The sequence below is a fragment of the Pelecanus crispus genome, chromosome 6 (assembly GCF_030463565.1).
Source record: "Pelecanus crispus isolate bPelCri1 chromosome 6, bPelCri1.pri, whole genome shotgun sequence".
In the NCBI taxonomy this organism is placed as follows: Eukaryota; Metazoa; Chordata; class Aves; order Pelecaniformes; family Pelecanidae; genus Pelecanus; species Pelecanus crispus.
The window spans coordinates 20,161,589-20,177,136 of NC_134648.1; the positions used below are offsets into that span (position 1 = coordinate 20,161,589).

At 41.5% G+C, this 15,548-nt stretch overlaps 1 protein-coding gene across 1 annotated transcript in view; it reads right to left on the reverse strand.

Moving 5' to 3' along the window:
- Positions 1 to 234: 234 nt before the first annotated feature.
- The window catches only part of LOC104035927 (mucin-5B), a 46,683-nt gene continuing 31,369 nt past the window's right edge, over positions 235 to 15,548 (reverse strand). Inside the window, exons 28-48 of the mRNA XM_075712435.1 lie at positions 15,227 to 15,382; positions 14,353 to 14,415; positions 13,935 to 14,027; positions 12,970 to 13,211; positions 12,278 to 12,455; positions 11,723 to 11,973; positions 11,118 to 11,301; positions 10,403 to 10,595; positions 9,548 to 9,726; positions 8,952 to 9,021; positions 8,678 to 8,799; positions 8,146 to 8,177; positions 7,525 to 7,702; positions 6,441 to 6,545; positions 5,763 to 5,803; positions 5,080 to 5,202; positions 4,042 to 4,137; positions 2,753 to 2,881; positions 1,814 to 1,853; positions 987 to 1,110; positions 235 to 409 (exon numbers count right to left, since the gene is read on the reverse strand). Of these exons, the coding sequence (XP_075568550.1) occupies positions 235 to 409; positions 987 to 1,110; positions 1,814 to 1,853; positions 2,753 to 2,881; positions 4,042 to 4,137; positions 5,080 to 5,202; positions 5,763 to 5,803; positions 6,441 to 6,545; positions 7,525 to 7,702; positions 8,146 to 8,177; positions 8,678 to 8,799; positions 8,952 to 9,021; positions 9,548 to 9,726; positions 10,403 to 10,595; positions 11,118 to 11,301; positions 11,723 to 11,973; positions 12,278 to 12,455; positions 12,970 to 13,211; positions 13,935 to 14,027; positions 14,353 to 14,415; positions 15,227 to 15,382 (2,774 nt within the window). The remainder of the gene's footprint in view (positions 410 to 986; positions 1,111 to 1,813; positions 1,854 to 2,752; positions 2,882 to 4,041; positions 4,138 to 5,079; positions 5,203 to 5,762; positions 5,804 to 6,440; positions 6,546 to 7,524; positions 7,703 to 8,145; positions 8,178 to 8,677; positions 8,800 to 8,951; positions 9,022 to 9,547; positions 9,727 to 10,402; positions 10,596 to 11,117; positions 11,302 to 11,722; positions 11,974 to 12,277; positions 12,456 to 12,969; positions 13,212 to 13,934; positions 14,028 to 14,352; positions 14,416 to 15,226; positions 15,383 to 15,548) is intronic.

Consider the following 15,548-nt stretch of genomic DNA (forward strand, 5'->3'; position numbering starts at 1 on the left):
CCCTGTTAGCAGCATCACTGAAACAGGAGAACAAGTCCTCTTTGAAATGCAGTTTATTCTACAAACATTTAGAGTAAAATCTTTAGCTAATTTCCATAATTGCATATAATACTAGAAGGAAAAAGCACAAGAGAGAAGTATGGTCATTTGAAGGTTACTCACAGCTGTTTTCTAAACTACTCACTTGCTAGGGAAGCACTAAATGGGAGCTGAAATGTTTCCTTTAGTTTATGCTCATGCTCTCCTCTTTGGGCATTTTGTTTCCACACATCCACATTCATCTACATGCACATACGTGAACTGGACTGTCTTATGCTCAGAGCAAACCAGTTCCACCTTCACTTCGTGACTCCTTTTTTCATGGCAGCAAATGCATTTGTGTTCCATTTCACCGGCCTCAAAGGAATACCTATAGAAATGAGATTTGCACATCAGTCTGCTGCCTGTTGTCTTCCCAAACTGATCTGTATTTGCTGCTCCGAATGGAGGTACTTCTAAGGAGCAGAGGAGCAAAATTTCCTATCTATTTTTCTGCTGATTCATAACAGACTTTCCTCAGGTCACTACTAGCCATGCAGGGCCAGATCTTCTGACACCAATGGGAAAAATCCCATAACTTCAGTGGATTTTGGATTAGGCCCATTCTGGCAAGACAGAAAGGAACAATTCATGCAGAGACCAAAGAGGAGGAAAAAACTCCACTAAACACCAGAGCTGTTAAAAAATGACATAAGAACATGTTTAAGAACAGATAGTCAATAAATTTAGCTGATGTCTTTTCAAAGGGACTGATTTTCCTAAGATAAGGCACTCCTGTCACACTAAAGACACTTTGTCACATTGCTAGTGACTGCCATTCTGCATGCCCAGTTTCCCAACCAGGTCCCTTTAAACAGCAGGAAGAAGACAAACAGCTGCATCCCATTAGCGACAAGAACCCAGGAAGACCAGATACAGGGAAGGACAGAGAAAGATTTCCTACTTACACGGAATAGGTACTGCACGTCCCTTCACAAAAGGGCATGGGGACCGGAGCAGCTGACTTACAGTTGTTGTGGATTATATATTGCTCTTTCACACTGCGTTTGCATTTATGTGGCAGGTCGATACCTGTGTAGGAGAACACTTCTGTTAGAATTCTTCAGACTGGGGAGTAAATGTTTTGAAAGCTATCTGCTAGGAAACCAAAGGCAGATCATCCTACTAAAACTTTTTACAGTTCAAATGCATAAACAAAAAAACAAATGAGAGTGCAAAGAGGCACTAATTCAGCAAAGCAATTTCCTGCTGGTCAAGGCACTTTTCTATTTGTGGACTAGGTTAAATGAAGACTTACGTATAAGTTCATGTAAAGATACTATTGAACCAAGACCTAAAGGAGACATGAAGGTTTGGGTTTTTTTAAAATTGCTATAAATGACATTTGTGACTCTATAACAACCTATGATTTCTGGGTGGATGCTACAGAAAAAAGATCCTTTTTTCCATGCAATTTCCAGATGGAAGAATACAGAGCACGTTTTCTACACATTTTCTTATCAAGAGTATAGTTCAAACTAACAGTAGTTCAGTTATTTAAAAATCCAGAAAAGGACGTCAAAGAATTTTAGTGTCCCCACTGGAAGAATGAGGCAGATTTTTAGCCTCAGCTGTGAGTAGATTTTTAACCTTAGCTGTGAGGTACAAAACAGCTGCAAGAACAGTGTTCCAGTATGTAGAAACTGCAGACTCTCAGTGCATGCAGAAACAGGACTACAGGCAGGGGAGAACCTAACAGTATTGGAATAAGGAATCAGCGATTTAGTGCACTCACATGTCTTACAACAGCCATCCGAAGTCACATCAACTGTCCCCTGTATTGAAAGCAAACATAACCAGAACAGTTCAGATGCAAATATTGCTAATCAGCTAGTAGCAACGATGAGAGTTCAGGTATATTCTCTCATCTCTAACCAACACAGATTCCTCATCAGACCTATCTATGTACCAATTATATAAAAAACTGCTTAAAAAAAATCCAGCAAGGAAGGGAATGAATTTTCTTAAAATTATATATCCTCTCTCACAAGCGAGGTAAGATGTCCTGCAACACACACCTGACCTTAGGTCCTATTGAAGCCAGCACAAAAAAACCAGCCCCAGAGAATGACAGCTGCTCCCGGAATTGAACAGCCTGACCTTCACAGAACCTACCCCAAAGCTAATTCAAGTCAATGGCTGTCTTTGTCCCTGCTTTGGTTTTCAGATGTGCTGCAAAGCCCCACAGCACTTCTGAAAGTTACTGGAAACCACTAATTGCTGAAAGCCAGGGCACGAATGGTGCCCCTTGCTCATTCATGTACAACTTCTTTGCTTAGCAATGCACCATGTATCAGAAGACACTGTGTTCATCAGTTCTCCAGGGGTCTATGGTAAGTTACCATTTGCTTGATCTCGATTGCATTTCGTAACACTGGTGTTTCTCAAGTGATGAAAAATCCCACGTTGCTATTGCCCCAATACTCTTCTCTTTCAAGTTCTAGTGCTTATCCCACAACAAGTAAAATGTGCGGGTTGTTTGCAAATAGTTTTGGTTTACTTCCATGGGACACTCCATTCAGGGCTGAAAAAGCACATTTCCTTCAAACAAGGATAATCAGTTCAGAATGATCAAGAATACTGAAGTGGCTCAGTCAAAACAGTAAATAAAACTCCCAGGCCAGCAGCAGGAGTCATTCCAGAAGGCTTTTTTTCCTGGTTCTAAAATACTTACTGGGACACAGTTTGATTCTTCAAATGGTAGGCAGACCTTGACTGTACTAGTCAAGGAAAACTGTCCCGCTGATTCAGTGCATGTATACTGAGTACAGTTATCATATGGAGCTTTATAACTCTTTCCAACCTGAATAAAAACAGGGAAAAAAACCCAACTCAATACAGTATAGCAATAAAAATAGAATAATGCAATAGTAATGCAGTCAATTAATTGGCAGAGGGACTGGGTTGTTCATATCACTCTGAAAGTGTTGAGATGTCTGGAACTCACATCTGCAAATTATGTATCAAGCTCACCCACTGCCAGCCTATGCAAAATCCCTTCTGTGGCCACCGAGGTGGAAAGAAAAGCTGGTGGCAGAATGAGCATAGAGGTATGAACAGAAATGCCAGAAGGTAGGTGTGTTAATGTATGTTGAATTAAATATACACAAAAGAAAACTAATTCCTTTAAAGGATTTCAACCGTTTTCTTTTTTAATAGATGTAAAAAACCCAAAAAGTGTGAAAGAGGAGAGAAGTCTTCATAATAGATGTTAATGGATAAATGCAAAGCCTCCTCATGGAAACATAAAAATTGTATATTGGCACAGGAGAAGCTAGCTTGCAAGATAAATTACCAAGGAATAAAAGGATGAAATAGAAAAGATGCAGAACACAAGAGCGACTAGAGAAGCAATAGCACATAAGACAGTAGTCACCGGTTGAGACAGCATCATTAACCGTTCACAGGAGTGGCAGGCTGTGATAAAACCAAAGAGCTAGCCTGAGGCTCAGCCCATGTCTACACAATGCTACACTCACAAGACATGATGTATTGCCTGGGTGTGTTACCAAGTCACACTACAGCAGCTATGCCACTTTTGATTTCTGCCTCAGCAAATTCAGAACTAGTACAGCTATATCAGCTCACTCACACTCCAGGGCAAGATAATGACATTGTTTCCAGATCAGAGCAATATGATGTGAAGCCAGCTCACGTATCTCTGCAAGAGCAGTATTACACAGTGTCACCATCCCCTCCAGATTCTTTCTCTCTGTTGCATGTGAGGAGGAGGGGTGGTAACGTGATTTCCATTCCTGCCAGAGATGCATGATTTTCAAGACAGTGGTGCCTGTGAGATGCACACAGCAGAGAGCAGCTGTATAAACATTTACATTTACTTTGGAAATACGTTTTTAAATCTTCTAGAGGTCTTCCAAGCTTCAAAATGTATGACACTGGTTCAAAAAATGCTGAGGTCTTTTTGATAATTCAGCCTTGTGTGCAGAGCAAGGGAGTGCTTACCTCAATCGTCACATTACCAAATGAAAAATTTGCTACACATGCCACTTGCTGGCACTGGCTGCAGCACTGACCCTCCTTTTCCACATAGCGGAAACCCTGTGGGAATAAAGTTTCCATTTAGCCATGTTACCTGATATCTTGTTCATGAAGCACCTTTGGATCAAAGCCACACTGGCGATGGCAGAGGAAATGAGCCAACCTTCTGGTTTCATTTCTGTTGTCTTTAGAAACTTGTTGGAACCGCTTTAAGCCTGACAATAAAAGCTGATAATTTCTTTCCCTTATTGAATAGTGACTTCTGGGCACTTCAGTTACCATGAAGACCCTGTCATTGGCTATTCTTCTTTGGACTAACACACAAGTCAGGCCGAATAAATTAATTCAATGTATGATTACTTGCACAATCTACCACCAGCATTTGGTCTGATATGATTATCCACAAGAATTGCTGCTGTCAGACATGTGGAGATGATGCACCAGTTATTTCCTCCCCTGTGTTTTAAGTATCCGTTGGTCTCTTGTTGCATGTGGGTGTGGCTGGCTTCAGGATAAAGAATAATGGTTTTATCCATTTTTAGGATTGGTGGTGCGTCTGGCCTTATCTGGGCAAGAATGGAAAAGAAACCACTCTGCTTACATTCAGTAATAGACTGAACAGTTTGTGTGCACTCTCAGCTCACAAGTACTAAGAAGTGTCTGGAAACACATAAAACACTGTCAGTTTCTTTACAAACTTAATTTTTGAGCTGACAAAGGGCAACACCAACAGAACAGCACAAACATCGTCTTTCAGCAGTCAGATTTCTCTTTAACAGGTTTGCAATCGTCCTCCCTCAGGTTATCTTTCCAAGGGTGATCTCTTAAATTTGCCAGAGCAAAAATAACCAGCACCCTAAAAAGGACTTTACAAAAAAATCTAATAGAAGATTATATCCTGCTGTCTTTCTGTGAGGAAGCAGTTATACTATCCCAGTTTTACAGTACATCCCCTAAACAGCCATTGTTCGTGGTCAGGGAGGCTGAGCATGCAGCGCTGACCTGCTGGCAGGTGGTTTGGCATTTCATTGGAACACACTGGATGCGGTTGGTCCGTGTCACAACATCCTGCTCATCTGTGCACACACAGTCCTCGCAAGAGCTTTTAGGCACCATTGCCCCAGGCTGGAAATATAGAGGAGAGAGGAGACAGGCCATGGCAAGAATTCAGTGCATTCTAGAATAAACATACATCCCCTGGACTATCAAAAATGAATGCTTATGCCTGGGATTTATTTTTGGAAGAACTTCCTGAACTTAATACCTCCAGATCTCTAAAACCTCACACTGTCAGTATCATAAAATGAACACAAGGCTGACGCTCCCAAGTGCATCAGTCGTGTTAAATGAGTTATTACGTTATCTCATAAATTCCATGCATCAATTTTCACTCAGTTTGACTTAGTAATTAATCTTACATCCAATTATATCTAAAATTTGTATTCAATCACAATTCTGACTTCTTGACTCTAAAACATAGCTAAGATCTCACTTAGTAAGCAAGCTGCTGGTCTCTAGCATTACCTATTGAGTAGCATTTCTAATCGTACATAAGACTACTGGCAAGGAAAAAATACAGGCCATTCTAATCCTGCTTTTTATGTGAGTGTTGACAATAACAACTTCAGAAAATTCTGACTCGGACAGCATTAACCTGTGGAAGACATGTCTGGAAGAAGACTTACCTTGAATTCAACTCCTTCAGAAACACATACACCTTTTGGTACTGTAAGAAAAAATAAAATGAAAAGGATGTGCTAGGGATGATGTAGACAGTTACTGTACTCATCTCTGAATTGTGAGTGATTTAGAGGAGACAAAGAGTAGAACCAAGCTTATTCACTAACGTTAACGGCCTGCACAAAAGGTGGGAAAAAGTAACTAGTACGTGGTGCTAACTGTTATTCGGAAGCCCACATGTAACATCTGCTCAGATGTTATGCATGAAGTGGGGGATAATTGTATATCCTTTTATTCTCCATATGAAAAAATCTATTTAACTCATGTTTTTTTACCCATACTTGAAATTAATTGAGCTTTTCTTTATTGTTAACCACCCTGCTAGTAATAGAGCCAATGGGAAGCTGGGTCAGGTATGTGAATCTGGAAATGTAATTTGGCAGCAGAGCTGTGGGATGGGTTCAATGCAACCGACATTCAGTATCTGATCAATAACTTAACTCACTGAATACTAGCTAGAGAACTTGCACCAGTTATCTCACCTCCAAAAAAAAAAAAGAAAGGACCAATTGTAAAGGCTGAGAGGCAAGGGGAGAGGCTACTGCTTACAATTTTGACTCATCTAGAAAAAATGAAATAGTTCAAGGAATAAACAGAACACCTTAAAGAAACATGGTACTTACTACAGGAGAAGATAGGACAACAACCATCCTCGGATATAGCAACCACTGGTTGGAAGCCTAAGTCACATGCTGTTTTGTTGATAATGCAGGTTTTTATATCGCATTCTGCAATAGACAACACAGATAAAGTAAGCCAAGGCATCCTGTCCAGCAGTGTTACTTGCAGACTGAAGCTTGAACACCCCAGAAATTGGGTAGAAATAGATGATTCTTGAACCACACATTTTTTGAGTTTGGGACATGTTCAGGTGAAGTATCTCTAAGCTTCCTCTACTGTAAAGTTCTTCCCTGGACGTGTACTTCAGGCCCTTGCTCCTGCTTCTCTTCCCCCAGTCGTTGTCACCTCTAAAAAAACTAAACACCCTTTCTCAGAGAAACAAGTTGGAGTAAAGGCAAATGAGTCAGAGTGTGAAAAAAATGAAGAGTGGATGAGAGCCAAAGATGTAAAGGTGGGGACATACAAGGCAAAGCACCCTGACAGTGCCCACTGCTCCCTCAAGGCATCAAAGGACCTTAATGGACCACTGTCTGGCAGCATGAAGGGACGAGGAACAGAAAAATGTCCCACCACCATGCCAGGATGCCCTGTCCTATAGGTGCTGAGAATGGCCAGGCTTAGGAGCAGGCTGATGAGGAGGTCCTGTGCTGTGGTGGGCATTTGGGACTGGGAGGATGCAAAGGGAAAGGTGAGGGCAAACACATATCAAGAACCTCCACGGGAGGTTTTGGGGGATCCTGGAAGATGAGCACACCCTTGCTTACTGGATGGGTCTCTGTGCAAGGATCACCCTCTCATATCAGAAGGGAGAAGAGCCAGAGGATCCTATGAAGCGCCTGGTGGTCCCAATGGTCCATGGGGGATTTTCCAATGTAAGTATCTGGCAGGTCATGGCACTAGTTTAGAATACAAGCTGGACCAGAGGAGGTCTCTTCTGATAGCAAGAGCTCCTGGCATATAGATGGAAAAAATGACCACCTCAGTGTGTTTATTTGAATCTGGTACCTGCGGGGTACCAGATCGCACTTGAGGATTGCCTCTAAAGACAAATGATGCCACATTATGACATCTGAATTATCTACTCACCACAGACTGTCTCTGTACAGCATGGGTCATCCAGACGTGTTTTTATTGTGTGTACAAAACCCTCTTTAGTGCAGTTGATAGGTGGAGATTTAGCACAAGGCCGGGGGAAGCAAGAGATATTCAAGGTCACTTCATTGCAAGCGCAGTATTGACAGTCATGCTCCCAAGCCTCTCTAGGCTGTGAAAACAATAGGGATAGCAGTTCAGAGAGCAAAAACTAGAAGCATTATATTAATGAATGCCTGCTGCAAGACAGTGTATGGCTGGGTTTCCCTGATTTATTACATAGGAAAATCAGAGTTCAAATCCCAGAGAGGGGAGAAGGGAACAGTAAGAAAAGATGCTATTATCTGCCACCTTCCTTTGCAGGTTTACGTGCTCCCGGAAGGGAAACCTGGTAGTTCTACCATGAAACAGTGATTCCCACAAACTGCTATTTCTGCTTCTGTACCTCAAGTGATTAATAAAGTTCTGGAGTTAAAATTTGCTGTTTTTTTCCTCACTGTCATTGCAGTTCACTAGTATTTAAGTTTAGAATTAAAAGAAGAAACTTATAGTCATTTTTACAGGAGGTCACAACGCCCACCTATAGTATAAAGACAGTATTTTCCTTTTTCTTACCTGTTTTACTGACCCATCTTGTGCAGTGCAACCTATAAAATGAATTACAGATTCCTTTAATGACAACTGAACTGGAGAAAACAGCAGAAACAGGAAGACAGGAGTAGAAGGAAGGTCTTGAAATCTGAGAAACAGACACAAAGAGAGATCATAGAATGCTTTGGGTTGGAAGGGACCTTGAGAGATCATCGATCCCAACCCCCCTGCAGTGAGCAGGGATTGAACCTGTGAACTTGGCATTATTAGCACCATGCTCTAACCAACTGAGCTAACCCCACTGGTCCAGAGTGCAAAGTCACAGGTTGTGTACCCAAAACATCTTAAAGAGCCTCCTCTTTGTTCTTTTGAAAGCTGCATTTTCTGCATAAAAGCAGGCAGAAATTGCCAATCCAAAATGTTTCCAGCCTAACTAGAAAGGGTCAGTATCAAGGTCTTCCCCATTTCCTCTGTATCCAGAACGTCCCCCTTAATGTGCACTTCCAGTCAGGCTCTTATCCCCGGCTCCCATCCCACCAGTTACATTATTTCTTACCACAGACAGAAACACAAATGCCATCATGATCATTCAGTAGAATTTTTCCATCAGGACAGTAGCATCCCTCAACAAACACTGATGTGTTATTTTGGGAGGGGAGGGTGTCCATAGTGATTTGTCTGCACAATTAGAATATAAACAGGAATGAATGACAGGCAGAAATGTGCCCCAGGGCAGTCAGACACCTAAATCCCAGAGAAATGTGAACTTCTAGCCTTCCTTGGCAATTTTCATGTTTTGGACTTGAACAGTGCCTTAGGAAATGACCCACCTGCTGAAGCAAGTGTTTCTTTTTGCTTCCCCGCATGGCTTGTATACCTGATCCTGAAAACAGCTGGCATCTGTGGAGCATTACAATACACGGGTTAGAAAGCCCAGACCCGTGAGTACATTTCAGATCACAATGGATGAACCGCACACACTAACGCAGCCCACCCCACGGATCGGCAAAGCCCAGGCTCCTGCCCAGCGAGGGGGGGCCTGCAGCTTCAGCAAGAGAGTATCAATGGACACAGCAAGGTGCTTGTGACAGTACTAGTAGTGCTTACCCCTGAATCACTGGGTCCCCCTGAGCAAGCAAAGCATGCAGAGAGAAGCTGTGTGTTGCCATCTAGCGATGAAGTGCTAGGTAACACATAGGGCTCCTCAGCTGCGCTGCTCAGGAGAGACTATGGGCCTGTTTCCCACTTGTTTTGCACCAGTTCTGGACTGGAACAACCTTTTTGATTTGTTCCTTCTTTTTGTTAGGTCCAGAGCAGCTCAGGACAGATTGAAGCCTGATGATGTGGAGGAACACAAACAGGTGTGTAGGTGAGGAAAGAACAGACCAGAGTCACTTCAGCACCAGCAGGTCTTTCCCAGGCTTACCACACTGCCCGTTCGCCTGCCTCCTCCAGTCTACACAGATCCCGTGAAGCCCGCACAAGGCTGCGTACGTCTGCATGCTCTGGCACCTAGTGCTGGGGTGCCGTTCTGAGCACCCGCTGGCCACACATGCCTCATAGTAGGGCTGTGGGGGGACCACGCCGTGGCACTCGGTCAAGTTCCTTTGCAAAGCAAGGAGACAGACATGGCATTTCACTTCTTTGGGCTACTTCCAAGGAAGAATTCAACTCAGAACCAAACCCATCCCAAGAGGAAGTCTTAAGGTAAAGATAAAACTACAAATTGCTCTGACAGGCAATACACCCACACATCTTAATTAAGAATGAGCTTTACCTCCTATTCTTTACAATGGTTTCAAAGGAAGTAATTTTATGCTTGGACTGCTACCTGCAAAGAAAAGTCTCCTGCACAGCTCATAGCTATAATCGATATGCTGACATTTTTATGTCAGCATGTTTGACAATCCTGTTTTAAACGACAAAATTATTTTAAAATCAGTCATACACATCTGTTTACTACATTCTGACTGTATTCCTTTTCATCCAGAGCTTTCAGATACTGGATTATAGCTAGCTCCTTGTTGGCTTCTCCAGAACTGACAGGCAGAGGGAGTGCCAAGCAGCAGACACTATTAAGAGAGGACTGGTTTTGATGATGCAGCTGAAAAATATCTATCAAGCTCAGGAACATTCACGTATCAGTTCACTGGTCAGTTTTTCAAGGTATGCTAGACTTCATATTTTCATCATATCCTATAAGCAGTTCACCCAAGTCATGTAGTGAAGCACAAAATTATCTTGTGGACTTATTTTTCTAGCACTTTGGTAATTGTCTTACCAGATTATTTTACACAGATTGGCAGGCTCACAGTGCTGATCATATTCAATCTCAGCTGGTTCTGAGACACCTGGATTACAGTGTCTGTTGGTAGGATCTGGGACTTTCCAGTCTAATGCCATCTCTTTGAAGGACTTGATAACCTCACCATTCCTCTTCATAGCATCATCAGACTTCTGGTTGGTGCAGGTACCTGGTAGCAATATAAAAGCGCAGTGCTGATGAAGCTGCTTTTAGAGAAAACCTCGAGGGATGTTCTCCTTGTGGGAAGGTAACAACATGTGGGGTCTTCGATGAGTTCACAAGAACTATTTGTAGGAAGAGAAGGCTAGAAGAAATAGTTTACCAGTTACTCATGAAAACCAGAGTTGATGTGTTGTTGATGCATTTCTCCTGGTGGCTAAAGCAACTGAGATGGCTCTGTCTAGCACAGGACTCTCCAGATTTCATACATTCACATATTGAGTAGATATGATCAACAGGAAGGGCTCAGAAAGAGCCATCTACCAAAAGACTGTGAACAGAATGAAAGCAAGTGACTTAAAACTCCATCTTCTGACAGTGTCTTTCCACCAAATTGAGATAAATTTGTTAAAATTTGTGAGAAATAGAAATCAGTGGAGTTGCAAGCATTTAGAGATGTTTACAAGGGGACAAGAGAAAGAAGGAGGAAAATTTATTGTATTCATTACTGTCAGCTGATGAGGGCACTCACCACACAGTCCCATGGTATTGTTATAAAACTTTCCAAAAGGGAGTTTTACGTAAAATGCAAGTCGACTGTAGGAGACATAAACTTCTAATTCAGGTATTTCAACTATGACGTAAAGGCCAGAACTGGTTATCCTGATACCATTCTTGGAAATGTCTGGAACAACTTTCTTATCATTAAACAAAATCTAAAAAGAAGAGAAACAAAAGGTCTTTATGGACATCCTTCTGTTGAGTAAGGTATACAGTTTGTGCAACTGGAAAGCAGAGCAGCAAAAATTCAGACCTCAGGTGTACCGCATGAAATCTGTCAAAGGCAGCTATTTAAGCAGTCCTCTATGATTCCTTTTTAATAGGTTGCAATTTATATTTGAATAGTCATGTCAGGAAGAAAAACACAGCTTTCAATTATGTGATCATTTCCCAAGTTTTCAGAATATACAAATTTTTGTTGACGCAAAGGAAAAAAGAGAGAGAGAATGTAATTGCATTTCCTACCCATTCCATTTTTGACAAGCTTCATCCCTTGTCATGACAAGATGTTTGGCAGTACAGTAATATAACTACAGCAAAATAATACTGAGAATTCATTTTAACACAATACTCTACCAGGTTTGTTTCTTTTCCATGTTCCATTGCTTGCGTCAGAATAACAACAGAGTTGGAGTGAAAAATGAGAAGGGACATTGAACAAATTGCTCCATCAATGGCACCACAGTAGTAGTTGTCTATGTGAATCCAGAAGCTGTGAGAGTCAGGATGAATTGACTTCACGAGGACATAGGTGCAGTTTTCTTTAAAATGATAATATGTTCCATCAAAAGTCACATAATGCTCATTTCCCCATCCACTGCAAATACCTGGAAGACAGAGTGACAGACTTCAAGTTTGGCTTCTGAGCTTCCTGTAAGTACAAGCTGGTTTTAACTCTTTTACTCGCTTTCAGTGAGAGCTGAAATAACCAGTTTGATAAAGAAAAATTAGCTCTGCAGGGACACTCTTATCTGCTCTTAACAGCCCATGTTTTAGATGGGACTTCTCTTCCATTACATCCTACTGAATTAATATGAGCATAATATAGATGTTGACCACATAGACGTATTTTTCTTGAGGCCCAACTGAACATGACATAAATTTCAGGAATTCTCCTGCCGCAGTACTTACACTGACACTCAAAGAGTTCACAGCAACCAGTTTCATCGTAGCGTTTCATGAATGGGAAACCATTGACACAGAGTTTCAGTTGCTGAGGAGGGCAAGTCATGCTGGATAGTTTAATACTGTTTCCTTCTCCCAGGCAAGTGGCAATCTGGCAGTTTCCAAAGTTCCATGTTTCATTAAACTATTGACAGATTGAAAAAGAAGAGAGGCACATAACAAAGTAATGTAACAAAATCTTTAAATAAACACACACAGCAACTATGCTCCATTCAGTTAATTGTCTAGCATGGCATTATTTGCTATCTACTCTTTCTCTGGAAACTGGCCAATACGAAACATATAGCAATCAACAGAGCCTTGATACCTACTTCTGTTTTACAACATTTTGTATAGGACTCAATATTAAGGTCCTGACCACTTCTGATGATGGAACACTGCCAGATGTGGTTTCCTAGCTTTTTTTCAGTAGGTAGCTCTGCCCACATACGATCATTCAGATGTTTCATGTGAACAGAATAATCTTCAACTTATTCCCCCAATTATTTGGGGACTTCTGGTGTACTTCTAAATCATCTAATTCAGCCACACCTACAGTCCAGCTGTAGTGGTGGTTACTAGCATCAGAGGAGATCACCAAATCTTGGTTACAGGCAATACTGTAGCTGAAGGAACACATCTTCTTTCCAGTCTCTCACCTTTCTGGGAGGAATAAGCCCAAGACAATCGCTCACAGGAGTCCCTGTGGAGGCAGTAATGCGGCTTGTTGCACTAGGAGCAGACGTTGGTGGACAGGCTTCAGAGTCTGGATCACAGATCTTGAGGGCCTCAGTATGACCAGTCTTACACTCTGCCCAAATTAATTCAATCTGACATGATGCATTGCAAATGGAGTAAGCACAATGACCTGATACATTCACTGGCAAAGAAACATTTTCTCCTGCAAAGCCAAAACCCAACTGTTAGTGCTGGACTGTGCAAGAAACTGGTGACTCTCAAGGCCTATGAATCACAGATTGGCCACATATTCAGCCTTGCATTTAACTGGCTGGGTCTGCGTGTACCTAATGGCCATATTCAGGTGTGACTGCCTGTCTGCAGCTCCTTGAATTCAATACTGAACTGGAGCTCAATTCATCCAAATGGCAAAGGCTGAGGGAGGGTCACAGGCAGCTAATCTGAAATTCTGCTCTTAAGTACATTAGGGGGAATTGCAAAGTACATTGGCGGGAATTGAAAATGAGTGTAAGAGGAGAAAATACTGAATACATCACTGAGTGCATCTGGTCTTCACAAAGACCAGGACATAGGTGGTTCAGGAGCTACTAAGAGATGAAGAAGAGTCTTCCTTCCTCTTTTTTTGAGATATGACTGTGGATTACAAGCCCATGTTCAGCAGTTTGGGATTCAGGTTTTGTGCTGGAGTCCACTGAAGTTAGCATCTGGTATAAGCTTCCTTACACCAGGGATACCCAAACCAGGAAAAAGTTATAGGATATGGGAGAGTTGTAGTTCTGAAGGTGTAGTTACAGTTCAAAGACGTAACAGCTTGTGGTAATGTGTAACTGCAGCAGGCTGGATGAGCGCTTGCTGAAGCAGCTTTATCTAACAGTACCTCTTCCAACATCAATGGTGCAGAAAAAATATTTGCTTGGTTTCTCACCCATTTGTATCAATTGTCCATTGTCATTGCAGAAGCAAGGAGTGGCTACTGTTGACAATGGAGGTGCAGTTGTTACAGGTTCCATACGTAGTTCTGCAGAAAATGAAATCAATTAATATTCAAATCCTCTGCTACTCTACTTTAAAGCCCTATGGCATCTATTACATTCTCTACAATCACAAAAAGAGGAAAAAATATTTTTTATACCCCTACCACATTCTGTACATGTACACACTAAACCCATCGTTTCTATTTATATACACTCTCTATTACACTGTATGCTACTAGAATAATACACACACACTTCCCCTTGTAGTTAGTTTCTTTTTATATAGAATACAATAAACCACCCTTCTGCTGTCACTTATTCATTCCAATTTAAGGTTTCTTTGACATTTCTAATGCCGCAGGACTTCACCTGACTTTGGAGAGGTGATTTCCAGTGGCATTCCATTTTGCCTTTTAATGTCTTGTGAAGAATCTGTGGGTGTAAATACAGACAGGTCATTTAGACATTTTACTATGCCACCTACATTCTGCTTTCAATACTCTTTCCTTTCCTAGCTATTTCTCCATTATACTTCTTATTCCACTTGTTAACACATTTAGTAAATGCCAAACACATGGGCTCACCATCAAGTCTTTAGCTCTTCCACTCACTTGAGTAGAGAAGATAACTTTTAATTTTCCTTGTCCCCTTTCTATAATTTGCTACCAGGATAATACACATTTTTTTAGCCACTTATTTTTCTTTGCCATAATCATGTAGCAGAATTCCACCTTTTCTTTATTTCTTTTTACTTCCTATTTTTCTGTGCATTCACATCCTCTTTACCCTGCAACTTCTCTTTTGGGAAGGGAGTAAACCACCAGGCAGTTTTATTTTCTTGTTCCAGTGACCCATTTGAGACTGACTTATTCCAATGCAGAAAACAGTACAATAAGAACCATAGTGTGATATAGGTGATGAGAAGGAGAAAAACAAGGTTTAGAAGTATGAAATATTGAGCCTAACACCACCAGAGTGTCAACTGCAGTATGCCCAAGGTTATTGTAAAAACTACACTGAAAAATGGTTCAACATCTCTATTATCTCTTTACCCCATTGACAGTAAGAATCTATAAAAATTACACTTTTGGTCCCCACCATGAGACCCACAAGCACTGTCCCCTCATTCCTGAACCTTCAACTTCCTAGACATGCAGTAGGAGTCTTTTTCCAAGATGGAGGAATCTTATTACCGTTACAGACTTTCATAAAATCACCACCAAGCCTCTTATAAATCTAGTACCTTGTGCTGGTGTGGATGGTGTTCTGCAAGGGATAAGTGTTTTAATGATCTCTCCATTAGGGCCGCAGATAGCATCACCGCACTTGGTCCCATATACTTGGCTGTATACAGTTTCATTTAAGGTGTAGGTCTTTCCATTGTAGCAGCAAAGGCAATCTGAGGCACGAAAAGACCAAGTGCCATGGTAACAGGGGACACTTGTAATAAAATACAAATGAAAAGAAAACCAAACTCTGGATTTACCCTTCTGCGTTCATATCATCAAACGTGAATTACCTGGCTGAAAATCTTTCTCAGTTTCTACTTGAGAAGATGCACTGGG